The sequence below is a fragment of the Brachyistius frenatus genome, unplaced genomic scaffold (assembly GCF_029030835.1).
Source record: "Brachyistius frenatus isolate BFR_SWC_R1_liver_20210118 unplaced genomic scaffold, ASM2903083v1 Contig_24, whole genome shotgun sequence".
NCBI lineage: Eukaryota > Metazoa > Chordata > Actinopteri > Embiotocidae > Brachyistius > Brachyistius frenatus.
In genome coordinates, this window is record NW_027210623.1 from 3,119,636 (window position 1) to 3,138,664 (window position 19,029).

The 19,029-nt window shown below is 39.9% G+C and overlaps 1 protein-coding gene across 1 annotated transcript; it reads right to left on the bottom strand.

Moving 5' to 3' along the window:
- Nucleotides 1-1,828: 1,828 nt before the first annotated feature.
- nkpd1 (NTPase, KAP family P-loop domain containing 1) lies at nucleotides 1,829-18,252 on the bottom strand. Its single transcript, XM_069697788.1, has 6 exons — nucleotides 18,020-18,252; nucleotides 12,091-12,157; nucleotides 10,996-11,112; nucleotides 9,039-9,367; nucleotides 6,593-8,008; nucleotides 1,829-4,030 (listed from the first exon to the last, which is right to left on the bottom strand). Exons 2-6 carry the CDS (start codon nucleotides 12,128-12,130, stop codon nucleotides 3,773-3,775), a joined length of 2,160 nt encoding a protein of 719 aa, XP_069553889.1. The 5' UTR covers nucleotides 12,131-12,157; nucleotides 18,020-18,252; the 3' UTR covers nucleotides 1,829-3,772.
- Between the last annotated feature and the right edge of the window lie 777 nt (nucleotides 18,253-19,029).

Genomic DNA, 19,029 nt, shown 5'->3' on the forward strand with positions numbered 1-19,029 from the left:
CCTCCATGCAGATCTCCTCTAGAGCAGTGATGTTTTGGGGCTGTCGCTGGGCAACACGGACTTTCAACTCCCTCCACAGATTTTCTATGGGGTTGAGATCTGGAGACTGGCTAGGCCACTCCAGGACCTTGAAATGCTTCTTACGAAGCCACTCCTTCGTTGCCCGGGCGGTGTGTTTGGGATCATTGTCATGCTGAAAGACCCAGCCACGTTTCATCTTCAATGCCCTTGCTGATGGAAGGAGGTTTTCACTCAAAATCTCACGATACATGGCCCCATTCATTCTTTCCTTTACACGGATCAGTCGTCCTGGTCCCCTTGCAGAAAAACAGCCCCAAAGCATGATGTTTCCACCCCCATGCTTCACAGTAGGTATGGTGTTCTTTGGATGCAACTCGGCATTCTTTCTCCTCCAAACATGATGAGTTGAGTTTTTACCAAAAAGTTCTATTTTGATTTCATATGACCATATGACATTCTCCCAATCCTCTTCTGGATCATCCAAATGCTCTCTAGCAAACTTCAGACGGGCCTGGACATGTACTGGCTTAAGCAGGGGGACACGTCTGGCACTGCAGGATTTGAGTCCCTGGCGGCGTAGTGCGTTACTGATGGTAGCCTTTGTTACTTTGGTCCCAGCTCCCTGCAGGTCATTCACTAGGTTCCCCCCCGTGTGGTTCTGGGATTTTTGTTCACCGTTCTTGTGATCATTTTGGACCCACGGGGTGAGATCTTGCGTGGAGCCCCAGATTGAGGGAGATTATCAGTGGTCTTGTATGTCTTCCATTTTCTAATAATTGCTCCCACAGTTGATTTCTTCACACCAAGCTGCTTACCTATTGCAGATTCAGTCTTCCCAGCCTGGTGCAGGTCTACAATTTTGTTTCTGGTGTCCTTTGACAAGCTCTTTGGTCTTGGCCATAGTGGAGTTTGGAGTGTGACTGTTTGAGGTTGTGGACAGGTGTCTTTTATACTGATAACAAGTTCAAACAGGTGCCATTAATACAGGTAACGAGTGGAGGACAGAGGAGCCTCTTAAAGAAGAAGTTACAGGTCTGTGAGAGCCAGAAATCTTGCTTGTTTGTAGGTGACCAAATACTTATTTTACCGAGGAATTTACCAATTAATTCATTAAAAATCCTACAATGTGATTTCCTGAATTCTTTCCCCCCATTCTGTCTCTCATAGTTGAAGTGTACCTATGATGAAAATTACAGGCGTCTCTCATCTTTTTAAGTGGGAGAACTTGCACGATTGGTGGCTGACTAAATACTTTTTTGCCCCACTGTATATATGTATATATATATGTGTATATATATATATATGTATATATATATGTGTGTTTATATATATATATAGTCAAATTTAGAGGTAATTTTTTTTTCAAAGAATTCCTCTGAATAAATTGGTTCCCTGATTCGGGAGAAAATATGATGTCAGAGAGTGCTACTATGAATAAGTTAAAAAAAAAAAAAAAAAAATCCTAGTTCTAGCTTTCAGAGAAACCTGTGGGTGTTAAAATGTTTGGTCTGCTCTCTGTGTGAATGGCCCTAATGTTAATGCTGGCATGGAAAGGTCCTGCAGTTGGGTATTCTGATATCTTTTATCCAAATTACCATTTGCAACTTTCTGAGGAATAGAGTTGAAAGGAATCTAGATGAAATGAACCTTCAGCTGGGTATTTAACACGAGAGCGCTTTGATGTGAAAATAATGCTAATGAGTCAGCACATTGCTTCGGCTATTTGTAAACTGGTAAATGTGTTTAGAAAAAATATGATGTGCCACATAAAAAAAAAAAAAATTACATCTATTGGAATGAGCATTTTTATTATGGAGCAGTTTTACATAATCATTTAGCTTGTCAGAATTTACATTTCATCAAATTGCATGCAATGGAGGATTGCAGTTTACTGCAGCACATATGCAGTTTTTAGCTTCCTGCTGAGTGATGAATAAAAGCTTCCTGAACTTACCACAGTTAATTTCAACTCACATGAAATACCACACGTACAGTATTAATGCCTGTTCAGGCCCTAAAAAGAGGCAGTCCAAGAACATCGGTGATTTCCACCACAGAAACATTGGCACTATAGAAGGTTGATGTCTTTTAAACTTGCAGCATACATTCAGAAGGCACATTACACACCTCATTTTCAACATTCACAGATTTTACGATCAAGTCACAGTAAAAGTTAGAGTGCATGCAAAATGAAAAAGGGCTACATTGCATTACATTTCATTTCACTGACGCTTTTATCCAAAGCGACTTACAATAAGTGCATTTCAACCATGAGGGTACAAACCCCAGAACAACAGGAATCAAGTAAATACAATTTCATCAAGAAAGCCAAACTACAAAGCCAAGACACAAAAAGACAAACGATGAATGTACAAAACATACAGTCACACTAGAAGATGGTGTAGGAGGGATGGAAATCCTAAAAATCATTTAAAAAGCCTCTGGAGATAATTTCATATGTAATTATCTTAATTTTTTTTTAATAGAACTGAAAATTATTTTGAAACTAATGGCAAAGCAATAGTTCATCTTTATGTTGTCTTCAGGTAACATGTTTCACAACTTGTCCTGTATCATTAAGTAGGAAATTCACAGTGATACAAATATCCTGAACAAGTCTTTCATTCAAGTTAGGACCGAGCCCACGTGCACAGTCCCATCAGGACCCTGACACTCAAGGAAGTAAATGGAATTCAGCCATCATTCATTTTATTTTCAACACCTGTGCTTTCCCTACAGTGACATGTGAAAATCTGGGCCGTGAGACATGCCAGAGGAAATTAGAGGAAATGTAAGCCATGAAAACATGGCGTGTAGAGTGGTGTCATTTTGTATGCGATAGTTACTTGACAGTCACAGGTGGGATAGATACAGTATATTGATTTCTAAGTGATATTGGGCAAACGTTTTACATGAAGAGTTTAATAGACTGCTGTTCTCATACTCAATTATTACTTATGCATTCCTAATTATGTCATAAAGCATGAATAGACACGTGATTTATCACAACCTCCTGTAGCTGAACTAAGTCTTACGTGATGGCTTCAGACTTTCATCAATGTTAACTCTCACAACACTTAAAATGTAATGAAATGAAACCAGTTTGGTGGACAAATGCTGAGATCAGTGCAACCAGAAACCCGAAGAGAATCAACTGAGTAACTTAGTGGACAGCTTCCATAGTGTGAAGTCATTGTGTCCTAAACTTAATGATATTTTTGTTTGCGTTTTCACACGACTAAAGCAGAATACTTTAGAAAACAAAAAGTATCCACTTCATTAAAAATAAAGTTTGGTATCAGGTTCTAGTGGCTGAGAGCCGTCCTGTACAGCCCAGTGAGCAGAAGGTGAGAACGCAGGGAGTCAGTGGTGCAGGATGTATCCAGATCCTGAAGTAAAATGATCAATACAGCAAATGTAAACTCCACTACAAGTAAAAGTCCTGAATGAAAAATCCCACTGTAGTGAAAAATATAAAGTATTATAGTTAAAGGTCTGGTTTAATCCTAATCTAGCTTCATATATTTTCACAAAAAGACATAGGGTTTCTTATTTAACAAATATGTTGGTAACATCAGCACATTTTGAATTTAATCTTCAGTTATTGATTACATTCTGTATCTATTATTTTTATGTGTAAATTTTGCATTGTTACTATAAACCTGCTTAAATAATGCACATGTTGATTAGAAACATCAGTTTCATTGATGATGGATTAGATTCCTACATGCCGTTGTTAACCAGACTGGCATTAGATGAGTGGTGATGGGGAATGCATATGAATCTTGTGCTTCTTCAATTGAGAAGGTGTTGGTGGCATGTTCTTGTACTTTGGTTGGAGATGTGGTTGTAAATCCAAGAAGTGCAGTCTGAAAGTTGCCCATTCGCCAAAGGTCATACCCAGGAGGTCTTTAAGGTCTTCTGCATCACCGAAGACCAGAGCCGAACCATTGAGGTCGTTGGTTCTCACAATGTCGATGTACTTACGGGGGTATTCCATCCTCTCCAACTAGGAAAAAAGAGAAAATATTAAATTATAAAGGTGTTCATCCTCTTTAAAATGACTGAATTGACCTGTTAACATAGTTTTGGTTTCCACCATCAAAATGCCTCTGAGTTACAAACATTTATCTGAAATTAATTGTCAACATTTTTCAGCAAAGAACATTCAGTGTATTTACATTTAAAATTGACCTCTTTACATACTAATGTTTAATACTAGTGATAGATTTAAATTTGCCTGCTTACACGGGAGGGACCCATCGGAAATGATGCATGCATTTAATAATTCATTACTGTTTGTAATTTGATGTCAGTAATATCATCCTCAGGGTTTACTGTTCACTCTCTTCAGATCACATCAGAACCGTATTAAGTTACTGCAGACAGAAATCTGTAGCTGCTTCAGGAATTTCAGTCTATTTGTCACTGACTGCTCATCAGAAATGCATCTTTGGAATGAGACATGCTTACTGTGTGTTTTTTTTTTCCAACAGTGGATGAGTAATGAACCAATAAATTGAGATGCTCACTGTAGAGCTGCAGGCAACAGGTTTCACAACCTTGAACTTCTCAGGTAAGACTCATTTGCTTTGGTATCGTGTTGAAAACAACTTGCATGATGTAAAAATCGGATTGTGGTTGATGATGAAAAGGCCACCGATGGAATGACTTCTTTATGATTACACTCTGGGCTATACCTCAACAATGTAAGTGCACGGTATGAAGCACATGGTGTGAGTTCAATTCAATTCAATTCAATTTGCGAGCGCGAGATCCAGCAAAAAAAGAAAAACAACCACATTAAAATATTAATGTCAAGAAAAATTAGAACAGAAAAGTGCAAGCAAACATGAAAAAGAGAGGTCAAAGGTCCTTTCAGCCGTTATCTAAGTGTAAGCTTTGTTAAACAGATATGTTTAAGGCTTAAAGACTGGAAGATGGAGATGGTTGAACATTCAGTTCCTCGTCCACACAGGAACACTGAGGCCTATTTTGAACTTAAACTCTGATTTAACAGTTTGACTTACTGAGGAACAAAAGAGTTCACAGTCTGTTCAGACTGTGGGACTCTAAATCTTCTGTTTGATGGCAAAAGCTGATAACCTTCAAATAAAACACGAGAGGGGTCGGACGTAATGAGACCTGCCACAGATAACATTCTTTTATGCAATTTAAAAACTCAACTCAAGTGTATGACCCACAATCTTAGAGCTGATATAACCAGCTGAATTTTTAGCAGAGAGATAATTGTACCTGGAACTGATTCCACACTTCATAATAAACTACTATAGACTGAGAAAACAACAGCAGACTCTGCTTGTTTGCTCCAAATCACCTTATTCTCCTAAGAAACAAAAATATGTTGGTGTAACTTACTCCGGATAAAATATATATGTGCACTCCAGGATAAAGCAGTGTCCACAGAGATACCCAAATAAGGAAATGTGTTCATTTTTTTGTTATGGACAGTAACTGGTGGACGATAAGTGTTCACTGGAAGACCAAAAACAAGTATTATTTGCCAATAGGAGCTGTGGTTGAACTTTGTTGAATGCAGATGTTCAATCTAAGATGAGAGCCCGAGCTACAGTTTCAGGCTTGTCTCAATGCTTCCAATGTTACAACTGCATCTTCTGTGCTGCAATTCTGCTTATATGCAAACTGGTAATTCACCTCGAGACTTGATGAGCTGCTTCACCAAGATTATTTTTTTCTTCATGACAATGGGAGTTAAGGTCACAGGGCAGTAATTGCTGGGTTCCTTAGGACATGTTTTCTTCAGAATAGGTATGTGAAGTCTTCCACATGACTTTCATATTTCAGTAATTATGTGAGTATAGAACACTGAAAAGTAAGCTGCTACAAAGGTGGAAATATTTTCAGAATAAATGCACTTTAGTTATCTGGTAACTTGTGTTCCCTCTTCGCCTCTCGTAGGTTTCCCCTTGAATCTGTCTCTACACGCATTAATTCTCTTGAAGGCCATATTCCTCAAATTCATGGTATGGCTTAACATCCTTAATTATGTTCGCCGTCACATAACCAAACTCTGATTACTTTTTCTTCTTGCTTATTACTTTTTCCTTGAGATTCAAAGGTTGATACACGCTGAACAACTTATTGGTGGTCTCATCCTTGACACATATGCTCCCTCCCCATTTACAAAGTATTGATCCGACCTCTTGTTCTTCCTTGTTTGTCCCGTTACATATTGATGAAATCCTGGCATTGTTATGTCCAATTTGCAATGGTTCACACATCTCAGACAACAATTGCTGGGGCCTCTGGATGTTGTTATTGAAGCATGTGGACAAAGCGTGCAACAGTAGCTACTAGTTGGGCTGCGCTTGGCACTGGTTGTTAAGATAGAGCCCCATGAGTTTATTTGGCTGCATTACAAAAGGGAGCAGTTGTCTAAACACAATTATTTTGGTTGTATTTTGGATAAAATAGCTGCCTCAGAAATTTTGACTTAAACCATACTTTCTGGCACCACCAGTAACCACGGTGTTTTCTAAATCAACCAGGACTAAAATCTTAAAGATTATAACTTTTAAGAAGTTCTTACCTCTTTGCATATGTCGTCTGTTTTCATATTGATGATAGTTGTGATTGGCAGAGGAGCTAGGTTCCTCATCCAACCAGAATCTCTCATCCTGGATGTCCCTCGGATCTGAGCCAGTTCCTTCCTAATTGAAGAATCCAGGTTCACCGTTGCTGCTTTAAAACTCTTCAAGTCGTTTACGGTGAACTGGAAATCCACTGAGAGGAATCTCTCAAACATCTCAGGATCTCCATCCTGCTCGAGGAGGTCCTCAATCTGTGAACTCATCACGTACAGCTCTGCCCTGGACTCACTGTAGACTTTCCACAAGGTCTTTGAATGGTCAGTGTTGGGCAAATTATTGTGATCAATATCTGCTCTCTGCTGAGCGTCTTCCACACACTGGATGATCCAGCTGAGTCGGCACGGCCACTGATTGGCTAAAACCACCCATGCTGCCACGTTTTCTTGTTGAGGAAACTCATCATGTCTCAAGGCCTTCATGATTATGACCGTTACTCGAATAGAGTTGATCACCCTCCTCATGGACATGGCGTCATCTAGCATGTACTTGTTCAGATTCCCTTCATTGCTGGTCAGGATGCTTAAAACCAAGCTCTCTACTTCCTCTTCCTTTACATCCACTACTTTTGTATTTTTACTGATCAGTGGATTTGACTCCATTGTTTCTGATGTAACCTCCACTAAAGCTATATCTGAGGAAGAATCCTCAGTGGTTTTTGAATTGCTAGTGAGGCTGTAAAATAATTTGCGCCTTGAATTATCACAGAGCGGTGGCACCGTGAAGGCCAGAGTCACTATGCGGTTCAGCAGTGCATAAGCTCTGTCCTCTTTGCTGAAGCAGCCATCTGCAAAGTTCACTTTCTCTACAATAACTTCTGGGTTTACTGCCAGAATGGAAATTAACTGGCTCTCCTCATCTGAAAGAAGAATGTTGATGGCATCAAGAACAGCAACGATTTTCTTTGGGGAGCAGCGGTCCAGATTGGTGATATTCAGCACTACTCGAATCCGTCTCCTCTCAAACACCTCCATAAACTGGATGAAACGAGACAAGAACCACATTTCCTTCCTGACCTCGTTCATGAATCCCAGTTGGTTGCTGATCCTGTCATTGTCCATCCCCTTCTTGAGGTTCAGTTCCTGGCTGAAGATGAGGTTCTTACACATCACAAAGATAAACCTCAATGTGCTCACTGCAGGGACTCCCAACGAGGCAATGACCAGGCCTTTCAGCACACCCACCAGGCCGTGTGATTCTTTCACCTCCTCGCCGGGTTCCACCTCAGATTGGAAAAGGCCAGAAGTAAACAGTAACAGGAAGATGGGGGGTAGCACGAGAAGGGTCAGGACAAAAAACCACAGCGGGCAGCAGCAAATCTTCTTGGATCGCCAATCGTTAGGACCATCCTTCACAATCTGAACAAAACACAGTTCAAAAGAGAAGCAGGGTGAACGCTTCTGCTGCATTTTTAGGCATGGCTCTAGAGATGGTATCAACTTGCTGATGGGCTCATTACTTTAGTGCAGACTGACAAAAGAAACTATTAGTGAGACTAACGTGTAACTTTTCAACGCTCCACAAGATGAATCCTTGTGTCATGAAGTCAAATATCTCTTTTCAAGTGACTGCTTCTGGATAGGTTGGCAGCAGACTTCGAACAGACAATCGTGGTTGTCAGGCGATGAATCCTAACCACTGAGCATATTCTTATTTTCCATCTACCATCACCACCATGAGGTTCACATTTTTTGTTGTGTTGGTGATGTGTTAGGAGTTTTATAGGAGTAGGAGTTTTATTTGCAGAGTTTTCGAGGTATGCACCATTCTCGTATGTTCCAGTACATTGTGACAACCTTATACTGCAAGACCTACATGGTAACTCAAAAAAAAAAAAAATTCCTTTTCTATTGGAGCTGCATGTGCTCCTTTCAGCTTGTTCATCCAGCTGTTGTATCTCCACCACAGCTGGACGGATTGTTGGAATTTGGTCCCAGTTCCTCTCAGGATTAGTCTAAAATAGTGTTGATAATTCCCTGTCTTTTCATTTAGTGCCTTCATCGGGTCAAAATTTAACTTCCCTCAATACATATTTAATGGAGTTTTATTCTTAAGTGTCTGAGCTATGCATCATTCCAGTAAATTGAAGGCAAATGGCATTTTGTTGAAATGACATCTGTGATGTTGAAATGTAAAAAACAATTCCTAAAACCCAACAGTGATTTGTCATTGCAGAAACAGTGTTCTGCTCACATAAAACAACCAACCTTACTGTCATCACATCCATTTTCTACCAAAGCTGAAACAGACTGGATTTAAAAGTTTGGTTTATCACCAAACAATGCTAGCACATTAGCTTACATGCTTCACTAAGCTGTGAGCATAACAGTGCTTCTAAGGTGGTAGAGTCTTTGTTTAATAAAGGAACAGTCAGAACAATTTACGAACCTTCTTCTTGATTTCCTCCTCTTCGTCATGTTGAACCACTCGGTAGAGCACAAGTTGTAATTTCCCAAAGTTCATCTGCATGGCCTGAAAGAGTCGTATGGCCATCCCGGCCCAAAGCAGGTCACTGCCAGCAAAATGCCAAGCGCTAAATTTCACATGAATGAACCTGATGTTGTGGTGCTGCTGGTTCTTTTCAGTCCAAACGGGCCAGTAGAAGAGCAGTCGGCTAAAAAGTGCAAGAAAGTCAGTAAATGAAGGCTTAGCTGAACGAGGCTTGGGTCTTTCTTCATATGACTCCTCAATCCTCGACCTCTCACGTTCCATGCACACTGAGGACACACAAACATTTAGAATATTTACTTATTTAGGGAGTTAAGTTGCATGCAAAAACGATATAAATTCAATATATCAGTATGTAAAACAGCATGTTGGTGAGTTGGCTTAAATGTAAAAGGAATAATAAATAGAGGGTTTTTAGACCTCGAGGCTGATTATTATGGCAATAATTTGGTGAATCCTACTCATTTGGCTTTTACCAACAGACCAACAGATGAAATACCCTGAAGCAGCACGGGCAATATATCTGCCAAGGTTTTTAAAAAAAACCATTGTGACAACCTCTGTACTGCAAGACCTTCAGGGTAACTCAAAATAACTTGTCTTTTCTTTTGGAGTCCTTCACAGCTATGCGTGCTGCATTCAGCCTGGTCAATGTCATTTGTCTATTGAAAAAAACACGTTTGAGTTGTCACATATTTTATGTGCAAGGTGACTGTGTACTCAAATGTTGAATTTGTTCATCATTCATGGGGTAGAAATATACTTTTGCAGACATTACTTTTGATTGCTGTAAATTGTGCTTATATTTACCATATTTAAAATCAATACTGAGGGGATTGTTTGGAAACAGTTTACAGACTCTGATTCCTTTTTTAGCACCATTATTTAGTTCCAGAAATGTCTAACAGGTGTGTCATGGGAGTAAGGTGGTATAAATGTGCAACTTTATTTTCTCCACACAGTGTTTGGGAGAATTATTGTATGTGTGCTTAAGGACATTCAGATCCCACAGAGGCCCGCAGAACAGAAATGCAATTTCCACTTTTAGTCACTCAGTATTTAAAAAAGTCATTAAAGCATTGAGATGAAGCTGATTCACACACCAGTAAGGAGCTCAGATATTTTCTGACTCTAGTGGCTAAATCGGCGCAAAAATGAAACATCGTGTTTAGTAAAGGTCAGAATATACGCTGTTATGCTGTTGTACTTTTGTGTCATTGCAGCATGTATAGTGACAGTTTCTCCAGTCAGCATACCTCAGTTTCAGTGAACTCTGTGGACACTGTAAACAGATACTGTGCCATAAACATAAACATTGTTTGCACGCAAATCATCTGAAGTTTAGTTTTTATGTTTGTTGCCAAAATGATCTTCAAGGCCCAGCAGCCTCGAGTTGCCCTCCACAGAGTGCACAATGTCACAGGGTTTGAGTGGCTGATTAATGCCAGGGTCAGACTACCTATGTCAGATTAGGTAATCAAGGGGATGTAAATCTCGTCGTGTCTTTGACGGGAGACTGGCAACGCTACAAGTATGACCCGGACCAATCATTGTTCACATTTGTGCGCGAGTTCCTGTGTTGTTGTGAAGGAGGGTCAAGAAGCTGTCAAGCAATGGTCGTCGAGTAACGTGGTAGGATATGTCAAAGTAGGCAAGTAAAAACAAAAACATTCTGACATGCCAGACTTTGCGTTGGGCCGTCCTGCGGCGTCCCAGATGCTGTATTGCTGTTCTTCTATTATGTCGCACTACAAGGCCCGTTTGTCATTATCGATGTTCATATTAAGACCTGACACTGGAAAATTTTGTTGGCGATGACTAAAATCACGTCAAAATCCTGCCGAACTTGTGAACTTGCACTACAGACAAAATGCTGATTTTGACATTGTTTGTATACCTTCCATTTGCTCGAGGATCATGTTGATTCGATTTTGACATGAAGAGTAGAGTCCCACAGTTGCAGGTGATGAAATTTTTGTCAGGGTCTTTGATAGGGCGTAGGCATAAATATCATCTAAAAGCAGAAACACAAGAAAAATACAGCCTGGTTAACTCGTTTTACGTTTCCATTTTACATTAACAATCATTTAGCTGATGCTCCAATCCAGAGAGGCCTCTGTCTTATTTAAAAAACTTCACATGTAAGCTAAGGGTAAAAGATAACTTGACATATCCATTTAAATAATTAGCACACGATAATAGTAAAAGTGAGAAAACAGGATCTTCAGCAGGAATGCTCACAGGATTCAATTCTACAGACTGTTTCTGATTAAAGGAAAACCTGTTTGTTTTATTATTATTTTAGTTCAGTAATGCAGAACTAAAGTTAAATTACAGGTTCATGACAGGGGTTCATTCGGGTATTAATAAGGTGAGCTTTTGCACTGATGCATTTTTTAGAATGCACTCAGCATAGATTGTGTTCCCAGTTGAGTGTATGAGCATTTCGGAAGTAAATATTGAGTCCTTGAACAATGGTGGAGAAGTTTATAAATATTCTATTGTACTCTGATCAGAATATAATGTAGATAATGTTAAATTTAATTTGAATATGATATAATCTTGGCACGAGTGGTCCTGTGCCAATGTTATGAGTTCCTAATGCAATGTGATTAAATCAATGACAAACAATTTGCAATTAGTGTGGACATAAATATTTAGAAAGAGCATTGTATAAACACTAAAATATTAATTCATATTTTAAAGATTCAAGGCCAACTCCATACTAAACACTGAACTGAACACAAATACGAAACATTACTTTCGACCATAACAATGCAAATTTAAACCATTGAATATTTTATTAATATGGTCCAGGGGCGCGATATTTTGGCCTAAGAACAGAGGCTGGAGTCAATTAGAGCCACTACTGATTCAATAAGCTTGTTCTCAGCGGATGTGTGTGAGAATTTCATCTGCAAAGGGAAACTGAAAGTGAATCCAGCCTCTCTGAGGACGGACACATACGTGTCACTACCGGCAGATGTCTCACCTGTTGTTGACTCATTCATGATGACTGTGTGATGGGACATGTAGCTTTCACAGAAGCAACCTCTGACCTATGAGGAATAAGAAACAGCAGAGGTCTCAGCACAGGCAATGTAGTGGAAGTGTGTGTGTGTGTGTGTGTGTGTGTGTGTGTGTGTGTGTGTGTGTGTGTGTGTGTGTGTGTGTGTGTGTGTGTGTGTGTGTGTGTGTGTGTGTGTGTGTGTGTTTTCTGTGTAGCTACAGGTCCCTCCTTGTTTTCCTCCTTCACATCTCTCCGATGTAAAGGATGGTAGTTATCACCAAATGGTATAATTTCAGAGGGATGTAATCACTGATGACCTACAGCTTCTGTTTGTACCGTTTGGTGCCTCTTTCTGATAACTTTATAAAGGCTTATAAATTGTAATTAAATTTCATGGTCATAATCCATAATCCATATATATATGTATGAGGATCCTTAAGTAGTTAAAAAAAAAAAAAAGTTTCCTCATGCCATTCACCTTGGTTTTACTGAAAAATAATCGCATAATACTTTACATAATGCATCAAACATTTTGAGAAAAGCTGCTGCAACATCAAGCTCTTTGTGAAATTGTGGGGAAACTGATATTCTTTATTTTTCTCTCTATATTTATACTGTTTCAAATTGTGTAATCCAAAACAGTGATTAGCGTATTCTACGGATACAAATTGAAATATCAGAAATCTTCCTGTTATACATGCCAATGTTGCTACTATTGTAGTTTAATAACCCTTTAAGTAACTTACTGTATACCAAATTGTAGAGCAACAATTCTACACTTTCAGTCACTTCATGAAAAACTCGGCCACTGACAGCCTTGATGCAGCACCCTCAGTCTAACTTAAGGATCTATTGTTAAAGAGTTTTGTTTCTGAACTTTATAACATTGCAGTTGAATAAATAGACATGTGGGATGAAAATCCTTGACACAAAAAAAAGGAATTGAATTTCAGTGAATGTCCATTCCTTTTTTTTTTTCTTCTAAGTCTTGATTCACAGGCATTTAAGATGATATTCTGACATTCATGGATGTTTGTGTGCCCTCCCGAGAGTTCCGGCTGTTTCATTTTATGTGCACAGAAATGTCAACAGTTTAGCTGAGTCAATGATTACCTTTAGGTAGGTAGGTATTTACTTTATTAATCCCCGAGGGGAAATTTTTTAGCTTGTCCCCTTCCCTGTTTGCTGCATACTTTCTGCTTGTGTTCTTGCCTGCACTTGCCTCATGGTTTCAAACTGGCTATGCAAAACACATTTTATTTTATTTATTTATTATAAATGTATTTATTTATCATATTTATTTTATTTGTGATCAAGTTTATATTTAACTTTAATGGCACAACCGTAAACAAAACTACCACCGTAAAACATCTGTAAATATGCTTTAAGCTACCACAAAATAATGACTGACATGTTGTTCCTGGATAGAAATGTGTTACTGATGAAACATGCTTACCTGATTAGCTTCAAATTTAAGTCCTGATCTTTGTTTTAGTTAATCTTCAATCACAACTCTTCATGTGTCCCAAAAACAGTGAGAGGACCATGCAGCTGCAGAGGTGTGGTCCCATGCACCACCAAGACTTTAGCACCATAAAACTTTACAACACTGATAAGAGAGTGGAGAGGCACCTGGCAACCACAAGCTGTGTCTGTAGGCTGGGCACTTTCCAGGAAGTGAGGTCACACACAAGATAAAATGATTCCTGCGTGATGAAGCTGTACATTTCGTCCATTCTCCTTTTCAAATGCTGTACCCCTGTCTCCTGCACCCAATCTTCTCTCTATTCACACCATCTGAGTGAAGTGGGTAGTTCCTGAAAGCATTACAAGGTAGAAAAAAAAAAAATCCCCATTCTTGCAATGGCTTCCGGCATTAACTGTCCAACTTTTTCAGTCCGTGGAAAAATGGAACAAATGAGTGATTTCATGCTGGAGCCTTGGGTCTGCATGATTCATGAGCTGAATTCCCTAGTTTGGAGTCCCCCAGGTTGAGAATGACTGGATTGCTCTGTCTGGCCTGAACTGACATGCAAAACAGTTTAGATGCCAGAGCAGCAGCACCAAAGCTTTTTGCCCAGAGCAGGATTTGTTTTGACATAACTGGTTAGTCAAGCTTTGAAACACAAGCTAGAAGCCTAATTTCCCTTGGCATATTTCCTCCTTTCTTTTTCTTTTTTTTTTCATTAGCCAACTTGTACCATCTGGTGTCACAGTATACCTCATGACACAGGTCCTTCCTAAACAACAGCAAATAAACTTTGTGAAGTAAATTATGTCAAAGTAGCTTTAATACTTACATTTCTATCGTTGCATTTAATGCACGGACACAGCTCATCCATCATGTGCGTCAAGATTAAAATGAAAAGATTTTGTATTCAGCTTATCTTTGGAAGATCTTTTTAATCATGGCTCCGGATGCGTTTGAATGTAATTTAAAAAAAGGATGAACTTTTTTTTTAAACATATACTGAATGTAAAGTAATGCAGAGCTTTGTGCGCTCAAGTTTAATGGTACAAACTTTATTCATTGGATGTAGATGAAGGGAAGATCCGAAAAGTCTATTTCATAATCATGTCCATTTTTTTTTTGTAAAATCTCTGGATGGACTTGTGTGTTGGAGAACATTTTTTGTGACATATCTTTTGTTCTGTTTTGAAAGCCTGACTGATGCTGGATTTTTGGTACTGTACCAATATTTGTAAGTAAAAAAAAAAAAAAAAAAAAAGGTTACAAAGATGTATAATGGAGGCAGGGTATTTTATTGTTTAAAGATAAACTTTACTGTCTAAAATGACATCAGTGCGTTGAAACAGTGAAACGGGAATGTATTAACAATAAATGTGACCCCAGTCTTCACGAGTTAATTTCGTGAACTTCAACACTAAAGCAGTCAGTCAGTGACGGTCAAAATGTCCTAACAGGCTGGTTTTTTTTGTGTGTTTTTTTTCTTCATAAACAGGGTCTCTAACCTCAATTGTCTAAAAGTTCTTAAAAATGTGAGCATCTTGCTTCAGCGCTGTGGCATACACAATAGAAAAACACACACCACCGCAAACCTAAAATGATGTCACAACAAATCAACAGGTGAACTTCCACTGCCGCTGCTTTGACCAGCAGCTGTAGCACGAAGTAATTCTACTTGATCTATTAAAAGTCAGATAAAGTAATATAAAATGGACACTGTAAAATAAATGACAAACTAGCACTTCACCTGTGAACTTTCCATTATCTTTATTACCCGAGGAAGCATGTGGACGTGCAGGAACAGGCACAGGAGTGAGCTCTCAGCTGATTGGACAAGTAGAACAATTTTGAATTTACCTCAAGCTTCTTGATCTGTGAAAAAAAATTTCATACTAGCTTATATCAGACAACATATGTGGTGACACTGATGTATCTGTAACATCAGCCAATAAAACAGAGTGACCTAAAAATTGGTCGTGCTTAAGTTGTGATTTTATTGTGAGAGTTACGTTCTTGTTTTGACAAATGTTTCACCTCTGCGACGATATCTTCAAGTCCTCTTGGGCTGGAGAATCATATGTGTGTGAAACAATAACAAACTCATGTGCACATGTATGCCAACATTCAGACACCATAAGCACAGATGCAGCGATCATCAGGACTTGACTTTTTTGTAATTACAACCAAACATTTGGTGTCAGAACTGAGAACAAAATACTGAATTTTTCGGCAAGTTGCTGAAAAGAAGTTTAATTAGTGTGTGTCTGATTAAGATTGGAAGTGCTTGGCCTCAGGGTGACTAATTTTGTCTTTACTCCAAGTACCTGATTGTGTTCAACTACTTTAATTAACTTGATTGTCACAGAGTCAGACTGTGTGTGTGTGTGTGTGTGTGTGTGTGTGAGAGAGAGAGAGAGAGAGAGAGAGAGAGAGAGAGAGAGAGAGAGATTGAGAGAGGCAGTTCTCAGTTATTACTTGGTGAGGAGCTTTTTGGAAATCAATACAGAATAAACTGGATATTATCTCCCCTTCTACTTACCCTCACCACACCTCGGCCTTTCACCGCATAAACTTTGCAATTAAGGTTGATGAATTCACTGCCGTGATTAATCCAAGATAGGCATCACAGATAAATTATAGGCCAGGATTGGGGAGACTAGCAGTGATTTTCTGCTCGAAGCGAGAGGAAATGAATCTAATATTGTAATATGTGAGGTTTTGGAGGATGTTTTCTGACATTGAAAAGATGGACACTGAAGATCATTTGGGGGGTGCAGACAGTTGTGAGATGATGAGATATTTTGTTGTTTACTAATACACCAACAGAGGGTGCTAAAGTATTGTGCTTGAAAGCGGGACGATGACATTTGGTCAGCCGCCCTTCATCTCTCTGCTCTGTTTGGTATGTAGGAGCAGACCCGACAGCAAAGGAGGCTTTTACTGAAAATGGGGTGCGGTCGAGGGCTTAAGATGTGCTAGAACTTCTCTCAAATAGGGTGATGATTATGTAATATAAATCAGTAACAGACACACACACACACACACACACACACACACACACACACACACACACACACACACACACACACACACACACACACACACACACACACACACACACACACACACACCACATATAGAGTATATGTATATGCCTTTACTCTTTTCCATTCTTCCTGAGGGCTGACAAGCTTCAGTATTGACACACAGCCTGACACCATATTGGCCTCGGCCCAGCTTGCCTGGCCTAATTGGCCCCAAGACCTCTTGTTGGTGTGATCTATCGATCATCCTCTCTGCAGTTGCTGCTAAGTCACAGGGAGAGGACAGAGAAATAGCCATATGTGCTGAAAGTAAGCACCGCCAAATCTGGGCATGATGTCTTAAGCTTTTGCTGTTCCCTCCGCAGAGCTGTGCAGCAAGCAAAGATGATAGGGTTTTCACCCTGAGGGGCAGGGGTCCCGATTCTTGCCACAAGCTGATTCAAACACACTGATTGTCCTTTATTATTACCGAGGGGATGATGGCACCAACAAATGGAGGTTTCTGAATGCTGTGACCCCCAAAGATCTATAGACCCTGTCTGCTTTAACAATCCCACCAGAGACAGCGAGATGAAAACTCCTCCACACTCGCAAAATCCACTTTTTCTTTAAAACCTCTGCGGAAAATATTAGGAGGAAAAAAAAAGGCAGCAATGAGATTGCCACTGAAGAGCCCCTCTGGGGTTCAAGGGTGAGCGAAATGGTATGCATGCTGATCTTGTATCTATCAGCACAAACATCCCAAACATGATTATTTTTGTCTGCACCTTCAACGTCCTCTCCATTCACATTCAGATCCAAGATCACATCATGTCATTCTCATCTATTTCCATTTGAACTTCTCCTCATCATCTCCCTTCTCAAGCAGTGCAGCCATTTCAATGTAAATAGTGTCTCCGCTTATCTGCCTCTTAATCCTCCTCTCTCATTTGGTTCCGACTTCCTTCAATCCCCAGAAAAACTCATAAGAGAAACATGCATATGTTAATGAGTACACATTATGTCCTTCCCTACCTCGTAAAAGGCACACACAGAAATTTCTATTCTCTACTGTGTGTGCGAGCTGCATTCCCATATGGTAGTGCATTTATGATGCATGACAAGGCTTACAATTCTCCATCTCCTCTGCAGCACAGTAACCAGAGCTGTCTAAAAGTCATGGCTGTGACAACGGAGATCATTATACATTTTTCTTTCTGTGCGGCTGCCTCTGTATTCCTCTCCATGCCTCCATTAAATCTGTCTTTATCCTGCCGTGGGAGAGTACAGCTAACAGGTGCACACTGAGCTCTTTCTCTGGGTGGTGGCGCTGGAATGAGCGTCCACTCCTGGACCTTTTCACCAGCACGCAAACTTACACGCATGTGTGCACACGTTCACGCCGACCTGTTGATCCTACCTTCTGTTTTATTGTCAATTTCAGTCGGCTCTGGGGTTGTAGAGGTTGACGGCTGTTGACAGGGGCTGGATTGTGGAGGTAAAGATGACGGCAGCTCTCGCAGCAATAGAATGCCTGTATCTTGAGACCTCTTGGAGGGTGTTATTAGGCTGCTATGAAATCTGCTTCCTATCAGACTTTCACTGAAGCAAGGGGAGGATATATCCAGATGCTGTGCAAAATCAAGTGTTGACTCTCTCCTTCCTCCGGTAGCTTCCTCTTATCTATCCCTCTATTTCCTCCTCTTACACACAAACACTCGCATTTCTGTTCGTAACGTGCTCGTGCTTTTCAGTCAACACAGCCTGCAGTCTCCCTGCACACTTGCACGAAGGAATTGCTTTATCATATAAGGAATGCTGCTGATCTTGTTTGTTTTATATTTCATGAACACATACACCTCAAGGCATGCAGCATGCCCTGCATCATGACACCAAGACCTGCTGTCAGGTTGCACGAAAACTCCTGAGAAGATGGCTGAACACTTACAGATCGTTCCAGCAGCAGTGAGAGGACTGCGGTGGAAAAGTGTGTAATGGATAAGAAAACAAATACACCAAAAAATTTGCAGGAAAGCTCGACACTCGATGTGCATTACGTGACACGATGCACATATTTGTGTACCAAACAAAAAAAAAAAAAATCTGTTATATGGCAAAAATGTATTTTTTAGAGTGTATCCACAGCACAGAGGAACAAATGTCCATATTCAGGTGATTTCATCGGTATGTTTTTGTTCTTTGGTTTTTTGTACTTTAAAGCTCATATTTCAGCCTTTTGGCTCCTGTCGTTATAATGCCTCTTGAGTTGCTCCTCAGCATGCTAGCAGCAGGACTCTGGTGGAGTGGAAGTGTCAGATGCTCCAACACTTCAATTGCTCAGTGATTTTTTTTCCCCTTGTTTCTTTCGGGTTGCATGCATGAAGGGTAATGCGACTGTCCTTCCAAGAAAAACAACAGCGTCAGTCTCGT